At 37.4% G+C, this 25,655-nt stretch overlaps 1 protein-coding gene across 2 annotated transcripts in view; it reads right to left on the minus strand.

Annotated features, from left to right (window-relative positions):
* The window catches only part of FIG4 (FIG4 phosphoinositide 5-phosphatase), a 65,433-nt gene extending 39,847 nt beyond the window's left edge, over nucleotides 1–25,586 (minus strand). The window contains exons 1-12 of one of the 2 annotated variants that reach the window (XM_031611290.2): nucleotides 25,187–25,586; nucleotides 14,370–14,468; nucleotides 13,219–13,342; nucleotides 11,427–11,583; nucleotides 10,207–10,257; nucleotides 8,042–8,190; nucleotides 6,691–6,819; nucleotides 5,121–5,221; nucleotides 4,493–4,655; nucleotides 3,832–3,929; nucleotides 1,267–1,400; nucleotides 226–342 (exon numbers count right to left, since the gene is read on the minus strand). In XM_031611290.2, the coding sequence (XP_031467150.2) occupies nucleotides 226–342; nucleotides 1,267–1,400; nucleotides 3,832–3,929; nucleotides 4,493–4,655; nucleotides 5,121–5,221; nucleotides 6,691–6,819; nucleotides 8,042–8,190; nucleotides 10,207–10,257; nucleotides 11,427–11,583; nucleotides 13,219–13,342; nucleotides 14,370–14,468; nucleotides 25,187–25,255 (1,391 nt within the window). In that variant the 5' untranslated portion in view covers nucleotides 25,256–25,586. Of the gene's footprint in view, nucleotides 1–225; nucleotides 343–1,266; nucleotides 1,401–3,831; nucleotides 3,930–4,492; nucleotides 4,656–5,120; nucleotides 5,222–6,690; nucleotides 6,820–8,041; nucleotides 8,191–10,206; nucleotides 10,258–11,426; nucleotides 11,584–13,218; nucleotides 13,343–14,369; nucleotides 14,469–17,358; nucleotides 17,940–25,186 lie in introns of those variants that run through there. The other variant, XM_031611291.2, reaches the window with a different exon arrangement.
* Between the last annotated feature and the right edge of the window lie 69 nt (nucleotides 25,587–25,655).

Below are 25,655 nucleotides of genomic sequence, written 5' to 3' on the forward strand. Positions count from 1 at the left end.
ATTATAGTGGGAGAACAGCAGCATAATAAAACAGACTATAAATTTGTAGATGTATTAGCATTTCATAGTACATGCCTCTGACTGCAATTCTTTTGGCTATAACTCAATAAAAAAGTACTCACGTTAAATGAAGCCTTAAAATAAGAAATGAGCAATAGCAGAAATTGCAGACAACTCTCCAAGCAATAGACATTACTCATCATGCATCTGTAAGATTATACATACTTTTCATCTGGCCGCAAGACATTGCAGTAGGAATCAGGTCGATTTACAAAAAATCCAGTTTTCTTCACTACGCTTTCTGCAATCACATTCAATCTATCAAGGACATTGCAAAGTTTGCTGGGGAGAGAAAAAAGATTACACAGTAAAGATATATTAACAATCAAAAATTCTCACTGTTTGGAAGTCTTTTAATAACAAAAAGAATTTAAGAGAAGACGCATCAAAGCTTTATTTATCTCACAGCAACTATGCCTACTCTTTTCCTACAGCTTAAAGACTTAGAAAGCAGCCATTGAGCAATTTCGTTCACTTATTAATAAAACATGTTCTGTAACACAAATGGAATAAAACACGTAAAACTCCTTGACTGCAATATCACACTCCTTTTTTCCCTGCTGAAGTTTTTGTGATTCATAAAATAAGACAGAAATTGATAAATGATTTCATTAAATGTTATGCCTCCATTTTATTTGAAAAGCATTGCCATTCAGTAACATTTGTTTCAGTGTGTGGTCTTCACACTTTTCTTCATTGCTCATTCACACCAGGGCATCCATCCATTAGATGAGGCTTGAAATGCAAATACTTTAACAAGAACTTTAAAAACGAAGTTATGCGTTAACAGTTAAGCAGTGTTATATGTGTTACATCTCATTTGCATAAAAAAATTATCTTCAAAGCCCTCAGGTTTTTTTTTGCGTGGGTACTAGGGTGGATGCCTATATAAATAAACACCAAGCTTAGAGCTAGAGGGGAGATCTTCTAATTATCTAGTGTCGTTCCCCATATCGGATAGTCAATAAGCTTCCTTGGCATTGCTTCATACAGAACTAAGAACTTGTGTCTAGCATATCTTCTGAAAGGAAATCTAGTCTTATTTTGAGATTTGCTAATTAATCATAAAACAAATTAAATATAGACCTATCTGTGCACAATGCCATTTTAGAATGAAAAACAGAGTGTGAAATCTAGTTAAATTTAAGGTCTCATCCAACCTGAGCTATTCTACAATTCTATGATACAAAGAATGACCTTTTCTACCTTTTTGTGTATTTGGCCATATCCCATGGAATATATATAACTGCATGCTCTGGGGGCAAAAATTGGTTCAGATACGTCACAGCAGCAACAAGTTCTTCACTAAGAATCCTTTCATGCTTTCTTTTTTCACGTTCCTTTAGCAAAAAGAAAAGGAAGAAAATGTCAGTACTATCATCAACAACCACCTGTACAGATCCATGTAGAGGTGTGTGTGTGTGTGTGTATTATAGACTGATATTCTCTAACACAGACTCTTTAACCTAGACTCCAATATTTGTTCAGTATGAATTCAGTATGAGGCAGAAACAGGACAAACAAAAGAATTTATCATAATAAACAATGCATAAAGGCAAAAAAAAAAAAAAAATCAGAAAACGAGCTTTTGAATTTGAAGAACAAATCAGAATAATATTAGATTTACATTAGTAATATTTTATTGAGCAAAATATTTAACCTATTTTAATTAAGAATCACAGCAGTACTATATATCAGCAACAGTAAGGTTGAAGTAGAAAGCTAAAAAGTGCCTGGAGCTTCCAAATTAATCAGTAGATTTCATAAGCTCTTCTCAACCTAGAATATCTTAAATGAGGAAAAACAGCTTTTTTAAAAACAAAAACAAAAGCACCCAACTATTAAACAGTTTGTTTGTTAAAGAAACCAATAAATAGAAAATAAACCAGTTCATTCAGCAGCTCTGCACACTCATTTCAAAACAGACTCATATTCCTTTTGTGAATCAGTACACTCTCAATCTATGCACAGCTCTGCCTGAACCATCTTAAAGCAAGCTCTGTCACTTTTGTGAAAGTCTCTGAACTGAAAGCTGGGCAACAAGAGCATTCTGCTAGCTTCTGGAGTACAAGGAGCTCAGATGAATTCTCTTCCATTACTGGCAGAAGATGGGAAACAACAGCTTTGCAAGATTATGAAAACATTTAGAACTACATAGCCATCCCCTGAATATACCGTATGTTTTGGCACTCTATTTAATATGGCTTTTCTCTCAAATTAGTCCAAACTAAAACCTACAATGAACCTATATCAGATGAGTTTAAACTCATATATATGCAGCCATAAAGAAATAAATAAGCAAGCCCAATGCAATCGTTCGCAAATTTCTAGGAGAGAGGTAAAGTGTGAAATAGATTTACGTTTCATCACCCTCTAAGAAATCAAATACTAAAAGTAATAGAGACAGAAATGCTTAGCTTTTGTGTAGAAGCAACAGCAATATGCAAACAAGGTGACTTATTTATTTATTAACCGGAAAATAAAATAATAAAAGTGTTTTAATTTTAGCATCCTAATACTGAAAAACCACAAAGAGGGAGAGAAACAGATGCATTTTTAGCCACAGTATCAAAGGGCCTGTGAATAAAAGCTTATAATGATTCATGTGTCAAGGTCACGTGAGCCTACACTCAAACTGCAACAATGGCCTTTGAAAGCTATGGCTGCAAGAAATAAAATTATTTTCTTGTCAACAACTGCTATCTTAGTTGATTCCACAGACTCTCAGACAATCTTAAAAGCCCTCCTAAACAGGAAAGCTTCTAGAAATAGAAGATAGGTTGTCTAATTGCCATTTATTACAATTCTCAGTTTTAAAAGCCCTTTTTTTTTTTTTTTTTAATTTTCCCTACTTTTATTATATTAGGAATAGACTGCACATGCACAAAGAAGGTCCTCTTTTCTACTGAATACAACTCTACAATGTGACAAATGAAAAAGATAAATAGCATTTTTAAAAAGCCTAAAAAGAAGTAAGAAAGAAGTTCAAATGAATCAAATGAAGTTCAAATATAACAGAATGTGGAAACGGTTCATTAAAGAAGAAAAAATGTAGTAAGACAGAACTAACTTCACTGTAAAACTATCAGAAGAAAACATCCAAAAAATTACAGAAACTCCAGAGTAGAAAACAAACTATCCAGTTTGCATTTGGGCAATGCTCCCAGACAGAGTTTGAATTTTGGGTGGTCCTACATGGAGCCAGGAGTTGGATTCCATGAGCTCTGTGGGTCCATTCCAACTTGGGATATTCAGTGATTCTATGAATTAATGCAGCAGTAGAGTAGCTTTCCCATATGCTCACTCCTGCTGCCTGTGGCACTGTCTATTAACCTGCACAAGATGCCTCAACTTTCTCTCCTGACCATACATCCATAATTGTATTGATCAAGCAATAAAAGGAGGGATATGTCTTTAGCATAATATTTCAAAGAACTCAGACATTTGTGTCAAGAAGTCTACAAACGTTACTTTGCATGGAACCACAGTTTAATAAGAAGTTAAAGGAAAATTTAGTGGTAAAGTTATTTAAGGGGGAATAGTAAGAGCCTGAGAACAACAGTGAAAAGTTATAAGAAAACTATAAAAATGGGAGACAATATTTTTGAAGAACTGTAGTGAAAGCAGTTACAAAGTGCTCTCCTGCATAGCATTAAATTTATGAAGAAAATACGCCACTTACAAGCTAACATTAGTTGAGAGCACAAACAAAAGTACACAGAGATTCTACAGAAATTTGAAAACATGTAGAAAATAATCAAAATACTGTACCTTTACAAGATTCAAAATAATAATGGGAGAGCCAAATCTCTGAAGCATTTGGTCAAAGTGAAGAGCAGCAACATGTGCAAAAGGATCTGCTTGGTCCACTGCAACAGATACATACATTCAGGATGAGTTTCCCCTAAAAGTACTCTACAAAAAGTAATTACTAATTCTCTAAAGTGATATAATTAAATACTCTCCTTTATTCATGCAAAACTCCTTTTTCAAGAAAAGTAATGTCTTAATCAAAAATTTCATGAGATAGTAACAAAGATCAGTTATTCTGGCCCCATTAAATTTAGTCCAAATTCTTTCCACCATTTCCAACAGGTACAAAATTATATCCAGAACCCTTTAAGATAAATGCACACAGATGAGTAAGTACAAAGAAAGCTGACATCTTCAACCATAAGTTTTCTGTATGGCATTTCTGGCTTTTAAGTTTAAGACAAGGATTTTTTTTCCTACTTGATACCAGCAAATGCAGCTGTTCATATGGTTGAATGTTGATATGCCTCCATGTTTATAATAAAGAACACTGCTTTACTTTAAATCATTGCCTCCCAAAGAACAAATACATTGGCAGTCTACTCATTTCCACAAGTTCAGTTTTCACTTACTCTCTCAGGTGTTGTGCTAGCCATAATCTATCACAAAGAATACATACGTGTTATGGGTGGCTTTGGCATCATAGTTGAAATATCTTGAGACCAGTACAGAGGGACAGAACCTCGAACCTGAACATAGGAAGAATAACTCCCCGCAGAAAATGACATGACTGAAGCATCATAAAGTATTTGTTCAGTTTCCACTTCATTAGCAACATCTCCCTATAACAAACAGAAATACGCATACTATGGAAGACATGGCATTTCAGAACTGGGTGCATTATGGAGAGCTGATCATCACAGACAGAGTACAATTAAACTGTAAGACACCAAATCATGGTACTGACAACACTACTGAATACTAAATTCTTATTTGTACCTAAATGTGTTTTATCAGATTTTTTTCTCTAAGAAAACGACATTATCAATGTAAATAACATCTTAAGTGCAAGAAAGAGCTTCCAAAAAGACTTGTTATTTTGTTTTAAGAACAGCTTTGTTAGCTGACTTAAATATTTAATGATAGCTGTGATAACATTATCTAATAGCTTAAGTTACTATGAAAGACACAACAAACCTCTCAACATTTCAGTTCACTAGTCAGTCATTTTCAAGCTTTCCATATTATTAGCAGGCCAGGGAAAATTACCAGTACACCATACCAAACTGAAATCACATTTGATTTACCTCACAGTTGGCTCCTCGTTTCAGAAAACGTGTTCCAGCAAATTTGCTTGATCTTCTGGCTATCAGAGTGACGTATATGGGACGACCATAAATTAACAGTTCTTGAAAGAGAAGTTAAGGGTTACATATCATACACAACTTTTGTTCACTTAGTTCATGTAAGCAAATATAAATTCTAAGGAAAAACAAACACAAGAACAGCATATGAAACACCTGTTTTACTAAAACCTCCTTAACAGAGATGAATTCCAGATTTCTTTTGCAGCTGGTAGAGATCATTGCCTTTTTCAACAATCACTTCTGAAGCACTTTGAAAAGAGAATCTACATTATAATGAATCAACCTCTCTTCCCAACATATAGCAGTATTTCTATTGCATGAAGTGATGATAGAGGTGAAGTAACTACAAGATTGCTTTTGTGAATGCAGGGATCCAAGTTTGGGAACTCCTATTTTCAGATCAGGTATATTAGCCACCTGCTAATTATTTACCTTGAAAATTAGATACATTTGCAACTACTTAAGAGACAACAACTGAAAGCCAAACAGCTACAGAGGTAGTGGTGACTTTTTTTGAAACCCTTTTTTTTTTTTAGTTAAAAAATTAGAGATGAATTGTCTAGCATGACTGTGCCACTTTGTGCTGCTTTCTTATCACAAGAGAGACCCAAAAAAGAGGGAAAAAGTCATCTTCTCATCAAATACGCATAGTGAAAATCACTGTCACTCAAGAAGTGCCTGTAGGCATAATGCTGGTAGTTGGGTCCACCCACACCTACTACTTTAAGACCAAAGACGAAAAAGTGGTATGTAAAAACAGACATACCTGTCTGCCTGAGGACCAAGCCAATGACCAAAGCTTGACAAGAATGAAAAAGTAAAACTAAATTTTGCAAAGACAACTCTAACCTTAGCTTCATAATTGTATTTACTTTCCCAAATATTTTGTTAACAAGCTCCAGAATTAACATGGAATTGCTGATGATCAAAATCGACTGTTCCCGTAATATACTAAATTCTGAACAGCTGAGATATCTGGAATGAGATATTAGTTTGAGCTTTTTCTCCTATTACTACTGTGTACATAGATCCATTTAAAATAATTCCACAGTAATCATGCAGGTCTATCATCAGCATCAACAGAAACACTGCTGAAACGTACCACCCACTGCCTCACTGTGCTTACATCCACTGTTCAGGCTCCATAAACACTGAACAAGCAGCAATGAATGTCAGTGTATGCCATTTTTTCCAAGAATTCAATTCCACCCCTTTGCTTTATACACACTTCCATTTCAGATGCCATTTTGTCAGACTGCTCCTCTGCTGCCATCTGTCACACATCAACAACACGTAACAAAGTATTGTGAGGAAGGTTCAACCTTTACTGCCATAACACTAACACTCACCTCTGACATTGCAGGCCAACATAATAAAACAGGAAGAGTTACTTTTGGAGCAGGCCTTATAAAACTAAATGGTGATCCTACAAAGAAATAGTTCAATGTATTTCACACAGTCAAAGTTTTGAAATTGATAACTGCCATTTGTTTCACGAGCAAAAGGATACTTGATTGTCCACAGAATCCATGAATGATATACAGCAGCCAATCACGATGAACAGTATTTTTTACTGCCTCCAGAAGCTTCCCGTTCCACACATACTTTTCATAAGGTTTACTGCAAATTCCAAAAACACCTGGGGAGTTGTTACAATGAAAATGCATTAGCAATCAAGAAACAAACTCAACCGCATTGAACTGTTGTAAAACATAAGTTCATTGCATCTTTACTTTGATTTTCCCTTGGCTGCAACTCATCATAATGTCTACTCATGTTCTTGAAGTTTGCCAAATACACATAACTTCAAATACTTGCTGAAGCTCTGCATTTATTGAGATTTACAATTTTTCTGCAGCTGCCAGCCCCTGTAGGCCCTCTAACGTCCTTTAACAGACTTTGCAGAATTTTTGATAGGACTTCATAAGATTCTCAATTCTATGTGAGCTCTGGAAGACTGTGCTTAACCATGGCCCCCTATAAAAAAAAGTATTTCTTTCCCTCTTCCATCATAAGTTAGTCTGGTTTTCTTAATATACACCAACATCAAGAAATACAGCTATTTTTGAGTCATGTATTAAAATTCAATTTCTGATGTATTCGGAACCTGAGTCCTTACCCGTTTCAAAAAATAGGATGTTATATGTTTAAACAAGGAAAAAAATCGTGCATTACCACTATTTATTGACAGTGCTTTCAGACAATCTGTATGAATCACAGGACAATAAAACCTAGAAACATCAACTGAATGAAATTCAATACTGAGAATTTAGGGGAACAAGTTTTTTGTGGGCTGTTTTTGTTTTTTTGGAGGGGAATTGCAAAGCATAAGGGAGAATACAATTTTCATTTCTGATTAGTGATCTTATGAGTATTATATGCATATATCAGATCCAAAGTAAAGGCTGTAGTTTTCAAATGAAATCAATTTTTCTTAGGCTTCCAGATAGTACTTACAACATCAAGTTGATACTATTTTCATACAATTCCTCTGTCATCAGTATTTTCCAAAATGAAACAAAGAAGGTTTATCAGTACTTTAAAAGTTATTGATTCCTATTATGTTTGCAATTCATTCCTACTGAGTCCTACAAGTCAGTTCAATAATCAATTGCTGGAAAATGTCAACATGTTCAATTATCTACCTGAGTTGCACTATAAATTATCAAAATAGCTATTAACCACCTCTAGAAATTGTATTGTTCAAATGTCTAATCGGTGCTTTATATAATCTTTTACTAATTCACAATTTATGAGAGTACTGATCAGCATAGAAAAGATTTCTAGAAAGTAAGAAGTGGAATACATTCTAAATGAAATCATTACCAACCATACTTGCTTAACTAAACATATTTGCTTACCACTTCCACCCTGTGTTGAAAGTCCTTCATCTTCAAATATATCAAAACTTTCTTGTCGGGTCTGAGTTGTTTCAGTTTTTAATATCTCAAGTGGCATTCTCAAGATAGTAAGATTATACTGAAGAGAGTGAGATAGATCATAGCTGTAACTGATAGACAGTTAACATTTATTAATAACTGCAGAAGAACAGGTTTGTTTTTTTTTTAATCCTTACTCCCTATCTATACTTTTATTTAACACAGAACTCTATTCTCCATTAAAAAAAAAATGTTTAAACAAAACACACAGATTCTGATTCTACATTGCCAAGTGGTAGAGGTGGTTTCCAAAACAAACTTTATTAACACAGAAATTACTCATGCTACAATAGTTTAAACTGTATATTCTTGTTATATTTGAAAACTGGACATGCCTTTTGAAAGAAAGCATATCTGAAAACTTTCTTCGCTACGTCCCATAAAGCAGCCCAGAAGATCAAAATTATTTATTCCACTAGAAATATCCAAATACGTTACAAACAACCTAGGATTTAATACATTTAAGTACCACCCTCAAACTACTGCTACCAAAAAAAAAAAAAAAAAAAAAATTGGTCCACAAAAACTTTCTGTCCTCAAATTTATGACTATGCTATAAATACATCCTAAGAGTGAAGGCTGATAAGCAAAAGTTGTGGTTTGCTTTTTTTGTTGTTGTTTTGTTGTTGTTTGTTTTTGTTTTTTTTTAATTAGTTCCATAACAGTTACAAATTCTGCATCTCATGTTTTTTACACTGACAACACTACACTTGTTACTAAATTTTATATGTCATTAGGGTTCTTTTCCCCATGGAGAAAAATACAAGGAGATTTCCATTTTAGCCTAAGGCAGCATCAGTGATTACTGGTTCTCTAGTAAGTTCTAGATATTCATTAATGATACATAACAAATTAGGCAAATAAATTTATGGCTGCTGCTAATAACATCTAACTCAAACATTCACCACATTTTCATGAACAATTTAAATTAAACTGATAAATGTGTTTATCAGACAGTTTTACACAAAACCTCTCCTTTTTCCTCCAAGCAGAACCACAAAAACACATGTGCTGATAATCTCCAAGTTGATTTAAAAATGGGGTTGTTTAATTCTAGGGCTCACAGAGAAGAAAACAACAGTTTTCATGCAGTGAGAAAAAAAAAGCCTTCCCATGCAAAACCATGAAACAGACATGAAACTTGGGTAGGTTTCTCCTTCACTGATATAGCCATGACACAAAGTCTTTACTCTCCAAGGAGATGTTCTAGATGTTTAATGCTTTCACACTTTTATGAGGACTTTTTGTTTTGAGATAATGTCTTGTGAGCATTACTGTCAGGTTGAGCACCATCTTCCCCTCATTCTTCTACTGTGCATAAAATTTCATGTATGATAATAGCTGCGACTAGACACAGGAACTTGTCTCAGGTTTGGCATCTTTGAAAGAGTAGGCAAGTGAATCAGTACTGTCAAGAAAGCCCTCTGAAAGGTATACTCTGCACAAGGTACATCTTAGATGAGGAATCTATTTGGAACCAAAGCTAAGCTCTATTTCTGGGAAACGTGATCAAGAAAGACTGACAGGACAAGCAAATGACCCAAAATACACTACTTTCAAGGTGAACATTATCATTTAAATTTTACAGTGAACAGAATTGGGCAGAAAGAAATCACATTGTTGTCTGAGCTGCACGACTATATCTATTACAGTTCAATGTACTTATACTTACAACTGCAAGAAAACAGTGAACCCACAATTCCAATGATATTCTACAATCGGTCAGCTCTACATTTCTCTCTATTCTACAGATTCCTCTCCAATTTCACAGATCTCCACATGGAGATCATGCACAGACTGACCAGGTTGCATATCAAACAGAAGAGATTACTGCTGAGCACACACTGCAGCTTTTCTGTTGGTGAAATACTAAATTTTACTATTGACCCTCTACCCTGTCACTAATACTTCTACAGCTTCAGTAGAGGTTCTATTCCTGTTTACCCCGTTGAAGTAGAAAGTAGATTCAAAAGACAGAAAATGGACAGTGTGATCACATCTGTCTTACTTCTCTAGGATAACAACCTAAAAATGTTGATTATCAAAATCAAGTGGGACAATACTATTGGTAAGTAACCAATACTTACCTAAAATAGAAGTTGCTAGAAAGGTCCACATTTTGAAAGATTCTCAGATACCTAGAAAATAATGCAAGTTATAGGGAAAAGTATTACTAACCAGATAGACTAAGAATCATCCAGGACCTCAGCAAGTAAACTGGACAGAAATATCAATTCTTGTTGTAAATTCTCTTGCTATCTTATTGCAATTGTTTTGACAGCCAGGTAATCCAGCTAGAATGTCAACAATGGGATTAAATTAGCAATCTTTTTTAAACAGTGTCTAGGTATGTGTATGCTGTTCTTCAGGCAGTTTCAGATACAGCTGTAGTTCTATTTTCTATAAACGTGGGTCAAAATTTCTAGGGCTTACAAAAGTAAATTTCAAACAGCACTATATAACAGTTACTGATTTTCAAAGCTATTCTCAAATGAATAAATCAACAATCATACACTTACAAGTTCTCAGAAGAAACCGTAACACAACATATGAAAGACAAAATGGCTGACACCACAGGTACTGAAATTGGTTACATAATATGTTCTGTTCAATTTTAAGCTGGGAGACTGAGATCATATTAGTCACATCTTAATCTTAGAAAGGAAACCTTTTTAACAGTTAATAACACCTTCATTTACTACCTTCCATCAGTTCATCATAGTCTATCACAACTCCTAGGTTATTCACAGTTGGTAGAGATGAAAAAGCAGTTTATTGATACTAGTTGACTGTTATTTCATAGAAGTCAAGTTATCCCACCCTGATATAATCAGCATCAGGCCCAGATCACAGATAGGAAAACAAAGTTAAACTTATCTATGGGTAAACTTGTCACCCTTTACAACACTTATGTTCACGAGACTCTGACATTACAGAAAGATTACATTAAATAGTCTACTCAGTACTTCTTGAAAGGCAAAGAAGATCTCTTTGAGTGAGATTAACATGATTGAATGACTAAAAACAGGACAGTATACTCAAACAATATAAAACAGTACTAGCTATAATCACACTGCCTTCGTTGATCACAATGCTCTGAGACTAACAGTGGTATTTACCCTCCAGGCTAGAAGCCACAGAAATTGTAGCCCATGCTCCCTCCATTCTTCTGCACTGATTTATCAACTAAAATAAAATGATTTGAATGACAGAAAGAAGGAAATCCATGACCAAAACATCTAGTTGCAGTTCCTCACTGCTTGAAAAAATATTCAAAAGGTACCTGTCATCTATCACCATTACTTACCTGGCTTCATCAGGATGAGTGACTCTTACAGAGTCATTTGGAATGTATATCATGTTCGTATCTTCTATTTTGTATATTGCATGACCTCCAATATCTGCCATTTTTCTTCTTTTTGTTATCAACACAATATAGTAGCCTTCTAAAAACCTGACAAAACCTGTTGAAAAAGCATTAAAATGCCATTAGTTGGATGTTTGCACTGGTTTGGCTGTAGTTAGAAAAAGCTATCAGAGCTGCTGAAGATTTCAAAATTTTTTTGTTTTTTTTTTCTCAAATTTATAAGAATGTATATGTAAATAATGAAAAAAAGATTGATAGACTCTTACAATCCACTCCTATGCATTAGAAAATAGAGTACATAGACTTCTAGCTATGTTCTGATGCTTTTTGTTTTGTTTTCACTTTTTTTCCCCCTTCATTGTGCATATTTTCATTATTAGCAGGATAAGACACAGATTATTCTGAATGAGTTTCTGACTCCTTAAGACACTTGCATTTGCTTTTTATAGGACTCACATTGTTAAGAATGAAGTATAGCCCAAAATCTATGTTTTCCAGAGCAAGGAGGAAATCCAGTCTCCAATTTTTTTTCCAGGTTTATGTATCCTCTACTAGGCAGGAGCAGAAAACAAGAAAAGGATTTGAAGGTATGACAACAACTTCATTCTCTCTCTCTCTCCTTAGCAGCGGGGAATTACAACCCTTGTCTTCCAGAATCTCCCAAAACGATCCTTTCAGAGCATTAAGGGCAATCTTTTCTTGCTATCTGGTTCTTCAGGAAACACACTTCACCCTGCTGAAGTCTAGAAAATGCCATCTCTAACTTTACTGATTAGAATTTTTTTTTTAAAAAAAAAAAGGCTTCTGAACCCTCCAGACTCATTCTTTCACACTACAAAGCATTGTCATACTTCTTTATTGAGTTTCTTTTTGAGATGGCTCTTACCTATCATCTGGAAAATGTGTAACAAAACATTAAATACAATAAGAATGTATGAATTTAAATTAGAAAGAAATACATAAACATCTCTGAATCAAAATTTATTTCTAGTATAAATATAATACAGGCAGTGATACAATGGTACCAAGTTTAATTAACTACTAAACTGTTTCAATTAGCTCTTGGAAGGTAGCTGCTTTGAGGTGTTGCCTCAAAGAAAGAGCCTGAAACTCAGTAAGTGCTGCAATGCTAACAAATACATCAGTGTGGAAAAATAATCCTTGTTTGCATTTATATTTAATTTCCTTTGCATTATAACTTTAAGAAGGACAAGCAAGCATACACATGTTCCTCCCTGTCAGTGTTGGAGGCTGCAGTGTGATAGAATGAACAGCAAATCTTTTCTTCTGCCTTGTTATCTCTCTCCTCAGAAAAATTGTCTCACATCCATAAGATAAGGAGACCCTACTGACAATAAGTAACAAAGTCTTTCATTGGAAGCACCTGGGCTATTGACTTTCAGTTGCTAAATAGAAGTCGAAGTTCCTCCTGTATCCTCTAGGTAGTGAAATCATCTACGTGAATAGTCCTTATTCTTTGAATCATGCCAAATTTTATCCTAAAGTCCAACTGGGAACCAAGGCATTTCCCCTTAGCCATATATATATATATATATAAAGCATTGTTTTTTGGAATTCTGGAGTTCTAGAATTCAGGGATCCATTGTCCATGCTCTATGTGTAAACCTTTGGTTAAAAAAAAAAGTTAAAACAAGGGAAGGCAGAAAGATATATAGTGTGACACAGTAAGCCTCACCTCCATAAGAACATAACAAACAAACGAAACACTTACCTACTATACCAAAAGCAGATACAGCTCGGGATAACCCAGAAGAACCTTTCTGCCCAATCTTTGTTCTGTTCCCCAAGTCTAAGCGGCCAAGAAGTTCCCTCAACTCTTGTTGTGTATATACATGCTTTAAAAGAAAAAAAAGTTCCTCAAGTTACTGCTTTGGCAGCTAAATGTTATTTCATGTCAGAGAGAGGTAGAATTTATTTAACACAGCATAAACCATATCTCCTGTCTCACACTCACCAGCAAGTACAACAAGATGTTAAGCACAAAACCTGCCATTCACAGCAACAGTAACATTCACAGTCATGTAGGAATTCAGACACCTCTAATTCTGAAGTGTTTAGATTTTAAACTGTGACCTTCTTGGAAAAAAAATCCAAGTCTTAACATTCTTGTTGCTGCTGTCTATTTTGCTTCTGATGTGATATATCAAAAATGCAGAAAAATCTGGCTTAAAGAAATTAAATGTATTTAGCACTTAAAATAGCATAACCAAACGTAACAAAATGACTAGGAGAGTATACATCATAAACAGAAGACCTTCAGAAATGCTGATTAAAGCGAATGTGCTTTTTGGAGATCTGATAGCTACGCCCCATGCTATATATAGTCATTATCACACTAATATTGTATGTATCCAACATATGAGCCTGAGAGAGCTGGGACTGATTAGTCTGCAGAAGAGAGCGCTCAGAGGAGATCTTTGTAATGTGTATCAAAATACTTAATGGAAGACAGTAAAGATGACTCAGCCAGACTCTGTGGTATCCAGCAAAGGGACAATGAGCAAAAGACACAAATTGAAATAGAGGTAAATTCCATTTGAACATAGGAAAAAGCTTCTTTTATTGTGGAGATGGTCAAACAATGAAACATGTTATCTGGAGATGCTGTGAAATCTTCATCCCGATCCAGAAACAACTGGGCTTTGCCCTGAGCAATCTGATCTAGTTGTTACTGCTCTGAGCACAGGGGGTGGAATAGACAATCTTCACAGACCTCTCCTAACCTCAACTTCCTTTGACTGTGATTCTGTGCCAGACATTTGTTAAACAGATTAAAAACACACCGTTTAATTACACATAGCATCTAATATACAGTAATACTTGGAGTAACTGGAAAAAATAAATAAATGGAGAAGCACTCACCTTATCATCAATTATAACTAAATCCCTTGGTTCAGTGCGATCTATTTTCAAAACACGGTACTTGGTTTCTGCATGATTACTTCCAACGAGAAAATAACGCTAGATTAAAAAAAAAAAAAAAGGCAGAATATTATACAATATAAAGCCACCAAACCCCATTATAACCTAACACCTCAACAATGCAATTTATATAGCTTCTAGGTTTGACCCATATCATTGGATCATCAAAAAAGCAGTATTTAATCTGGGCTATTAATGGTCTAGATGTCAATACTTTGGGTAAGTACATTTGTGCACAACCAAACTTTCCAGCTTAAAAGACCTCATTCACTCCAGCGTATAGGGAAGAACAAAAATTAAAAACTGAGGGAAAGTGAGAACTTGCTTAGAGAAGAAAAGATGCATCTCACGCAAGGCACTGTCCAACTAACTTTTGCACCAGCCATTAACTGTCTTCCTGTTTCCTATGTGGAATTCAGCAGAAGTTCATAGACAAATGTGTGAAGTCTTAAATCAGTTTGCCTTTTCCAGTAGGCTGCAGAAGCATGAAGCTCAATGGAAGTTTAACCAGTGTCTCTCGGTGACACTGTTAAACAAAGAACTATAGGAATAGGCCAGCTAGGATGAATCAGCGTCCTCCTCCACTGAGACTGCAGCTCAAACACTCTTACAAATTGGAAGATAAAAGAACTTAAACTGACAGGTAATCTGATGAGAAAATGCTGGAAAAAAAATGGGTGGAGGAAAGATAACTCAACAGCATTCAGACAAGGGGAAAATTGGAAAAGAAAGAAAAATTAGAAGAAAAATGTGGGGGGGGAGACAGCACAAATAATAGAAGTCCTATGTTTCACAGACATTTTTCTATTGAAAAATTTCAAATGAAGTAACTTTCAATAAGCGGTTAGGTTCTGACTGCGAATAAGAACATATAACATAAGAACATAAAGCTGTGTGGTGGTTTTTGCAGAAATAAGGACCCTGTTTATGATTAGGATCATCAGACCTTACTGAAAGAAAAGGCCTACTTTGAAATCAACTGCAATTCCCCAGATAAACAATCTCCAGTTATACAGCTTTTCATTCCAGTTTGCATGTAAACTGGTCCTTCACATCGGATGAGACCACCTCACTAAACATAGACAGACAATTTAAGCAATGAAGAGATTGAAAGAGCCAGTTTTGATGTGTGATACAGAATAACGAACTGGGCACCAACAGACTCAAAACCAGATTTCCCACTAAAAGAAAATCACTCAAATAACACAAAGTAATGCTATCATTTTCCCAAAGATGTTATTCAACTAAAAATTAAGCCACTTCCACAGGTTCCTTGCATATGCACAATACAAAAGCTTTGACCAATGCTGACGTAACTGTTTGCACATGATTCAAGACGTAACACATCACGCATGTTGTCAGTTTGAAATAAGTAACACCAAATTTCCTGTGATTCAAATCCACACAGTCACTAACTGACACACACATGCTTTTGTACAGTACAAACTAGAGGAGAGCAACTTTATACAGAGAATTAAATTGCAAAGAAAGAGACAAAAACTTGTAAGAAAGAGGTCTAACGTTTTTTTTTTTTTAATATAACTGGAAAAATGCATTATTTACTTTCACTTTGTCATACTGATAATGAAGGATATTCATGCAGAAATCTCTTTCAAAACTTCTAATGTATGTTACATATCTGTCATCCTGCACTTAACAGGCCTTCTGAAGTTCCTTTTGAAGAAAGAAAAAATTCAAGTACTTTAGTAGTGCAGCAGTTACCTGCCTTTGTTTTAATTATTATTTCCAATGATAAAATTCTTACCAATATTCTTCCACAGCACAAGCTCTTGTTTTGATCAACAGTGCTGATTAAAAATACTATTTTAAAATAAACATTTCTCATTTAAAATATCAAGGAAAGACTGCAGATGAATGGATAGTATGTCTCATATAATGGAAACACACTACCAGTGACTGCCTAGACTTAAAAGAATTAAAAGTAAGTGTAGATTGCAGAACTGATTTGCTATAGGCTCCTCTCATTTCACTAATCCATTTAACTCAGTATGATGCTACCAAACGGCAAGATGTAACTCATAAATAATGCCCAGCCTAGGAGGAAAGCATGGCAAGTCCATGTGAATCTATGCAGCCAGCTCTAAACTTTAATAGTCACATGGATTCAAAGGTGTGGGAGAAAAAAATCAATAACAACATTCACACAACAATTTCATAATTTACACGAATTACTTATTAAGAAAAAAACACTTCGAGAACTCTCCTACAAAGAAAGGCTGAGAGAGCTGGAGTTTTTCAGGTGGAAGAAGAAAAGGTACTGGCGAGACCTCATTGCAGTCTTCCAGTACAAAAAGGGAGATTAAAAACAGGAGGGAGACAATTTACACTGTCTGACAGTGATAGGACAAGAGGGAATGGCTTTCAGGTAAGAGAGGGGAAATTTAGATTAGAGATATAAGGAAATTCTTTACTTAGAAGGTTGTTAGGTGCTGGACCACGTTGCCTAAGGAAGCTGTGGGGGTCCCACCCCCGGATGTGTTCAAGGCCAGGTTGGATGGGGCCCTGGGAAGCCTGAGCTGGGGAGTCTGCCTATGGCAGGGGGTTGGACTTAGCAAGATTTTGAGGTTTTTTCCAACCCAAACTGTTCTGTGATTCTATGAACTGCAAGAGGGAACACCGCCATACCTTGCTGCACCTCGCACACAAACATTACAGAGCTTACTGAGTGGTTGGGCAGCCCAGTTCTGCTCTTTACTCTGCTTCTTAGTGACAGCTAAGAAGCCCCCCTAAACACACCTTATCACAGCCCACCCCCACTGAAGCCCTTGGCACAGGGCAGATCCATTCGTACCCACATCTGCACTTCCTGGGAAGGGAATCACAAGGACAAGCAGCTGGTCAGACACCCACCACATAAGGCTGAGTGGCACAAAGGTGGAGGATGGGATTGTCCTGCTGCATCACCCACCTGAAATAAACACCAAGCCACCAAGCCAGACTCTTGCTTAGACCACACCATTACACGTTTTACTTCTTTATGCAGCAGCAAGTAAATGGGCAGAGGAAATATCATATTCATCTGCAACCCACAGATAATGAGTCAGCTTGTACTTTAAGAATAAATGCTGCTTTTCTATTTGCAGAAAAGAATCAACTGAGGCCAAACAATGTTATGCAGCCCATGATACCACAGTACAGGTCAGTGATGTCTCCTTGTGTCCTGCTCATTAAATAAGCATAATTGCTCCTGCAAGTGACATCTGTGTTAACTGACTTATCATTCTGAATTAAAATATGACAGTACAGCTTCAATTTGTCCAAATGGTAACTGGAATCAAAGACCATATTTAAAGCTGAAACACGGCACATGACACCCAGGAAGACAGACAGATGGACAGAGTTTCAAATACTACTACCAAGCTGAATACTTTCCCATTTCCATTTTAATAGAAGGAAAATACATCAGGGAGTGCTATGAGGAATGCACCATTCACATCAGCTTGGTGGCTGCCAGTGAGCTATGCTCAGCTGTGGGGCCAACTCAAAGTTCTGCTGCTTACAGTGGTAGCAGAGGGATGGATTAGATTAGATTACAGGATATTCTTATGGAAGTAATGAAGAAAAACTCCAAGAATCTTTGAATTTGGACTAGTATTCAAAACAAGGAACCCCAGATTGGACTTCTATCTTGGAAAGTTTTGGGGACTGCTAACAAGCAACAACCCCAGAGCTGTATGAAAAACATTATCATGATATATCAGCTCATATTCAACCTTTAAGATTTGAAATTAAAACAAAGATGATATGAAGACTAACAATTAAAAACTAAACAAAATCAGACATTTCTGGATGACACTGAGCAAAAAATAAAACCCTATCAGTGGCATGTACTTCAATTAAATTTGCTATAACACAAATACTAGGAAAGAGTAAAGAAAAATGCTAAATCAACGCAACACTGAGTACGGATCATCACATTAATTAATTTCTATTGCAATGCAATAGTCAGAAAGTTAATCAAAACTCAAATGGGTTGTACTGCTCACAACTATTTTGATTAACAGCTATAATTACAGAAAAAGAAACGAGAATTCACAGGTAAACTGCAGAAACCTTTCTGGGAGTTTCTATTTTTATTCAGTTTATTACTCAGTTGAACCAACAAATGGGAGCATTTTCAAAACGTTTCAAACAATTGCACTCTACAGCAAACCCTCTGTGTTTAGATAAATAAACAACCTTGACAAAGAACTCTCTCAACAGAACAGTACGCAAGGGAAACTGCAGCCCTCCTCATACTGCTCTGTGGATGCCATGCAACCATCACTGAAGATGAACCACACCGTTTCCAGGCTTAGTCTGCCTTGGCCTTTACTGAAATTTGTTCACAAGTGTACCATGCAGATGCTTGCCTATGAGATCTGGACTGAAGCTTCATCTTACAATTATCACTAAGCAACCATGAGATGGGAACAATCATTAGTCACCTTCACCCGGGACTAAGTTTTAACCAAAGAAATCTAATTGAAAGGCTTTACACCCTCTTTTATCAATCTTTTGATTCGGCCAAACCCATAAAAATAGCTTCTTCTGAAAGGAGCCTAAGCAAATAAGAGACTTCTTGCTGCAAACTGTCGTTTATAGAGGAAGATGAGAGTTCCGAAATCAAACATTCTCTTTTTATTTTTCCTCTTTTAACAAAATTACTTTGAACTCCTAGTTTTAAATTATGACTTGCTTGTTTGTATAGGCTAATTGCCATTAAGAAATGTTAGCACCATGACGAACTTCCATTTCGTTCATCACTTAGAAAAATCAGAGTAGTTCCTCTCAGTTATTTAGGAAATGTCCTCCTGCCCAAGCACAGGGCCCTCCACAGGATGCAGTGTGGAGATCTGCTTCATCAGGGTCCTCCCCACTGTCTACCTCATGTTTCAACCCATTTCTCAAGCGTGTTCTCCCTGAGGTGTCACCATCACAGCTTCAGGGGCCAGCCCTACACTGTGGAGGGGCCACTGGATCTGGCTGCCCTGACTTCAACTCACAGAGGAGCCCCACAGGTCCCTGCCAGCACCTGAACACCTGCAATCGATATCGGAAGATATTTATGGATGAAACCAGCAGCTGAAAAAAACACGCTGGGTTGCCACATGAGTGGTCTTCATATGAAGCCTGATGTTGGATAAGTGCACCACTGGATCCCTCTGCTTACATTTCTGCTTAACTAAGCAGCACAATGGTAGCCATCTCCTGCTGCCAAACATCCACCTCCCCTTCAGAGCAGGCATGAAATTATGCAAGAAAAACTTAGCCTCTTCCTCTTTGTGGTAGTTTTAATATATACTGAACTTGACTGTGGATCAGAAATTCTTCATGGTATAAACCAGGCTTTGAATAAGGGTAACAAAAATATGGGCTCAACTATAGCAAAGAAGGAAGAAAAGTAATTGCACTTAGATGCAAGACACAGCAAAAACTGCTCTATATTCCATCTTTCTATAGATCCCACTGCTATTATAGGAGTATCTTTGACCTTGTACAAACTGGTGGGATGATACAGAGAAAGAAAGAGATGATAAAGAATGAAAAGATGTACCTGAAAATAGCAAAAAACTCAGTCAGCATGATGCGTGCTTCCCATAAGCTGTTGAAGTTCTTAAAAGCAGACATTTTCAAGATGGGAAATTTTAAACCACTGCCTTTAAAACACCATTCTGGGGGCATGCATGAATGGCTACTCATTCTGTATGCTAAAGTCACAACATTTGGCAATTCCCTTCCAACCCAATGCATTCAAAGCTTTTTGTCCCAGTTCAGACTTTACTCTTGCTGCTTGCACTGAGTTTCCTAAAATTCTCCCTTCTAATTTTCATTTAAATTTATTAATTATACATCTATACATTTTTCCTTTAGCCAAATTGAATCTCCCTTTTTTAACATCTATTCTGACAGAATGGTTTTAGAAACAGAAGTAATTGGATCCCTTTTCAGCACCTCATTAATTAAAAAAAAATTATGATCCTTTATTATAATAATAAATAAATATTCTTTATCCTTTGCTCCTCCTAAGAGAAGGCTAGTGCCTATTTTACTCATTGGACCTTCAGTGTATCCATTCTAATTTTAGTTCTTATTTCTTTAATGTGGAGGAATAGAAAGTATACACAACATGCCATATGAGGTCTCTTCATATAGATATATTAGTATTTTTCTCATTAAGGACCATAATACAAAAGATCACATCTTCCTTTTTCACAGTTGTACTTGAGCAGCTAAGCCTCCCAATTTTTCTTCTGCTAAATTACCCAGATCTTCCTCCTCTCTTGCTTCTGAATTAATAACCTCCCACAAAACTTCTATGGTGTATAATCTGCCTAAGGTGCATTAAGTTTCTTAGTATACTATTCTACTCCAAATTATTTCTTTTATATACTCCTGAGGGTTATCATTATTTCATGCAATCTTGTGCTCTGACTACCCCAATTATTGGCAATATTTCAGAGCTCGCCCTCATTTGAGGCCAAGATCATTACTGTAATTGCTAAAACATATTGGTCCTAAAGCAATTACTCGGGAAAAAAAAAAAAAAAATCACCCCCATGAGACGATTCCTTATTGAATCCACAATTAACTTCTCTAATAACCTCCCTTCCACTAGGGAAGCTATAGACTTTCCTTGTGGTGCTGCACCTCCGTAGAGCATTTGATTTAAATACGTCAGGCCATCTAATTTTTAGATGAAGATATGCAAAACAATCAGGTTAATCTGTTAGCATCTTTGACTGCACTTTATGTTATTTACCTCCATTTTCAACTACTTTCCTACAGAAAATTATGCAGAGGACTTTGGTGTGGATTAAATATTCCATTTAAGTTCCAGTCACAGCATCACCCCTGACATGAACAACTTGTTGAAAATATTTATAGTCATTCCACTGTTTAGCTAAATGATTTTTCTTCTCTCTCCAAGCAGGTCCACTTCTCTTTTTGTTCTTTTCACAACTATTTTTCTTATTTTTCTTCATCCTTCCACTGTATTTAAATACATCAATTTGTGACCATTTAACAACAAAACCCTTATTATAATGCTATACAGAAAAGTGGACTCACAGTAAAACTAGATCTGTAAGAGTATTACTCTCTTGTTGATCTAGTGACTACATGATGACACTCAGGACAATATATATATGCATACTTACATATCCTTCTAAACTTGTTATATTTTCATCACTGTTATTCCACCGAGCATCTGCTAACAAATAGTCCTAGACCTCACCAGTCAATTACATTTCTCTTTTATTGCCCATACACCTGGAAGTACACCAAGACATTTAAGATGGAAACAATATTTTCCTGACTTTCACAAAATTCTCTCTCTTGCCCCAAGTCTGTCCTTTGCTCAGCTATGTCATTGCCAGTCCTGGAATACCAATACAGAGGGAATAGGACAGAGTCCAACTGAGAGGGGCTCTCATTCATTGATGAATTCACTTGGGAGAGATACAATTTCATAGCAAATTCTAGCTAGAAAATTATGGTAGCTAATGGTTGTCTGGGAAATTGTTCATTACTTCCAACATTTTTCAAATATATTAGATAAGCATCTACAGAAATCAGTAGTTTTTTTCTGTCAGATCATTTTCTGCAATAAAGTTTATCCCATTTAACCTTGGCTTAAGATATCCACATCCTTTAACCTTGTTTGGTTCATAGAAAATCTTTCCAATTATTTTAAAGACAAATAAAATAAACAAACAAACAAATAAATAGTCAGAGAGTTATCCCGGGGAGTGGAAGGCAGAAAAATCTACGAGTAATTATGCAAGTCACATTGCTTAATAAACACGTGGGAGTCATCTGGATACTGTGAACATGAAGGCTGTAGAAGAACCTGATTAGAATAAAATAGTATTAATTAAGCCTCATAATATTCTGAAAACAGGTAAGTGATGTGACTTTACAGAGATGGCACAAATTGATTTACTCGACGTCAGACTAACTCAGGGGAATGATAATTCCCAACGAACTGGCCTACAGCTTTCAGATGGGTTTTGTCTGCGGGATACACAGAAGATCAATCTTCTCCTGGATAAGAAAATATCTTTGTTTCACATTGCTGAAGCATCTTTACTGCCCTCTGGTGTGCATTTCAACAGTAAATATCTGAATAAAATGAGAGATTATTGACACTGATATGAATACAACAGTTTCAGTTCATTTTCTTGACTACTTCTGAACAAGCCTTCAACTTGCTTGAATAAGCAGGAGATACAATTTAAATCTCCACAGTATTTATCGAACCAAAGCACATGTTCAAAAGGTCAGTCTCAGCAAGTGCCATAAATATAAGTGTTAATGGAAAATACAGAATTTTGCTCATTGTTACTTCAATTGGCAGTGTAAATTCAGTTTTCCTCACCTCTAGGAGGCTTTCCTGTTTGACTCCATTAAATCTACTGTATTTTTTTCCCCTCAAAAAGGAGAAAAAAATACTTTCTGAACTATTTCTACTTTCTTATCAATTTTGTCTCTCCATCACATCCAACAAAGGCCTTTTACTGAAATGAGATGTACCCTCAGTGTTTCTCCCACCGCTCACAGCCTAAGTCATCCCTTCCTTGTCTTCTCAAGGTCTCCCTAAGGAATCTTGGGGTCCGGTTTCATATACCTTGTATCTGATACAAAGTTTGGTCCCTGCACTCCTACTCATTTCATATCTTGCATGTGTACAGCCTTAAGGAAAAATAGAAGAGCAACCTGAACCAGGAGAAGGCTACTGAATTTCATGTCTGGGTGATGCTTCCGTCATATCAGTGACTAACTGTCACAGCTGGGAATTTTATGATTATTAGATTTGATGCAAAGGAGGCTGCATGGGCCAGAGCTACCTCAGGGAGAAGAAGTGGAAGTTTTGCCAGCAGCCCAACATGACAATGAATCACTTGTAACAACAAATTTTCCTCTAAGATCCTCTATGATTCTGTCAAGTCACAAGTTCTGTTTTGAGTGCCCTAGGACAAGAAAGGCATTGACATAGAGTGAGTCCAGCAGACAGCTAACAACATGATTAGGGAGACAGAGCACATGGGAAGAGACCTGGAGAGCTGGTTTTGTTCAGTTTTGCTCTCTAAAACGATCCAATGAGAAAGCATAGGTAACACAGAGCCAAACTCTTCACAGGGGTGAAGAGACAAGCTGCAATGGATGTATGTCGAATCACACAGGACTGTAACTCAGTGTGAGGATTTACTTATTTATTTTAATCACAAGGGTATTCAAGCTCTAGCCCAGGTTCTCTACAGAGGCTACAGAATCTCCATACGTGGAGATACTTCTAAATCAGTCCTGAGCAACATGCTCTAGCTGAGACTGCTTTGAGCAGGGGCTGGGCAAGATGATCACCAGAACTCCCTTCCAACCTACGTGAGTCTGTGCATCAAGAATTTTCAAACAATTATTCCAAAATGATTCATATAGCATTTGGCCTATTCAAAAGAGTACTAGAATAAGAACTTCAGGACTCAAAGCACTGCAGTTTGTACTAGTACAACATACTTTTTGTTTTTTAAATAGGAGTATATAGTCACATTTAGGGAAAATACTCCATCTACCTCACAAGCAGTGACTGAGGGAACACACCACTACACAGTTGAAACATTTCCAATGCAAATGCAGATCCACACACCACTGCCTCTCACAGCTGACCAAAGCCTCCTCCAGAACTCAGGACAGCTGCTTCTCCCCTTACTGACACAGCAAAGCATGGGCAGACCAAAGCCTGCCCACACAGGCAGATACTGCCAGCTCTCTCCCATCAGACACAAAAGAATATGGTACCTAAACTAGTGTGATCCCTCCAAAAGGCCTACAGGATTACAGCTGACAGAACCCTGGAGCACGACATGGCCTCCGTAAGCAGCAGGGTGTCTCTCAGACCAAGACTTACAGATCAGCACAAATTAAACCAGCTATACATGCATGTCAGTGAAAAAAAGCTGGACTTTGGCTCTCTGAAAAGCAGCAAAAGCTGTGCTTCAAGTATAATGAAATTCAGTAATGCAGGACCTCACTGAGGAATCGTATTTCCCACTGCCCTTCACCCATATGAAATACAATAAAGTATTTTCCAGCAACAATAAGAAGGATGCATTAAATCAGTCATCAAAATTCCTCCAGCCTTTGGAGGAAAAGAAACACTCTGGAGCAAGAGAAGCCTTAACTCCCCCTTTTATCTGGCAGCAATACATCTGCATACTTCAATCTTTCCTAGGTTGTTTGGGAGGGTAAACTGCACAGCAGCACAAACTTGTCTCCCAGCAAGGCTGTGATTCCTGTTCCTCATGGCACTGGGCTTCCTTTGGGCCTACATGTGCCATTCAGATATATTTTCATGAGGTTACACCACCTCCAGCAATGAAAACCACAGTTCTGTTACCACTACAGGTAACACTTACAGCTAACATTGCATTTAAAGACACGTGCCTAACTCCATCCACAACTTTCTCTGGTGTAAAACCACCGTACTGCCAAACAAAAGCACAGAATCACAGAATGGCCAGGGTTGGAAGGGACCTTAAGGATCACGAATCTCCAACCACATGCAGGGCCACCAGCCTCCCCATTTAATGCTAGACCAGGCTGCCCAGGACTCCATCCAATCTGGCCTTGAACACCTCCAGGGACGGGGCATCCACAACCTCTCTGTGCAGCCTGTTCCAACACAGACACCGGGTCGGGAGCTCCAGGCCCAGCAGCAAAGCGGCGCTCCCTCGGGGTGCTCACACCAAGCTACTTACAGCCCTGGTCTCGTACAGCACCAGCTTCTGCACTGAACTGATCAAGGGGGCGGCGGCCGCAGCCGGCATGGCGGCCCCACTGCGCTGGAGCCTCGCCCCGGCCCGGAGTCGCGGCGGGGGACAGAGGGAAGGGTGGCCGCCCGCCGGGCAGGCAGTCCACAGCTACGGGAGGACTGCACGAGAAGGAGACACTGCAGGGCCGGAGACGGTAGCACGGCCCAACCGGCGGCACTGGCAGAAGGCGGAAGGGCCGGAGCAGCGCCGCGCAGGCGCCCACCGGAGGGTGAGACAGCGCCTGCGCTGCCGCCTTACGGCTGGCGGGGCTCAGGGGCAGCGCGGGACCGCTCCTCGGAGGGGCTGGGCGGCGCGCCGGGAAGGAAGCACCGCGCCGGTGGCCCCGCGGGCGGGTGGTTCAGCACGAAGGACAGCTCCGGGGAGAGACCCGCTCCACTCTGAGCTTCGATTTGGC

The sequence above is a fragment of the Phasianus colchicus genome, chromosome 2 (genome assembly GCF_987193195.1).
Source record: "Phasianus colchicus chromosome 2, bPhaCol1.hap1.1, whole genome shotgun sequence".
In the NCBI taxonomy this organism is placed as follows: Eukaryota; Metazoa; Chordata; class Aves; order Galliformes; family Phasianidae; genus Phasianus; species Phasianus colchicus.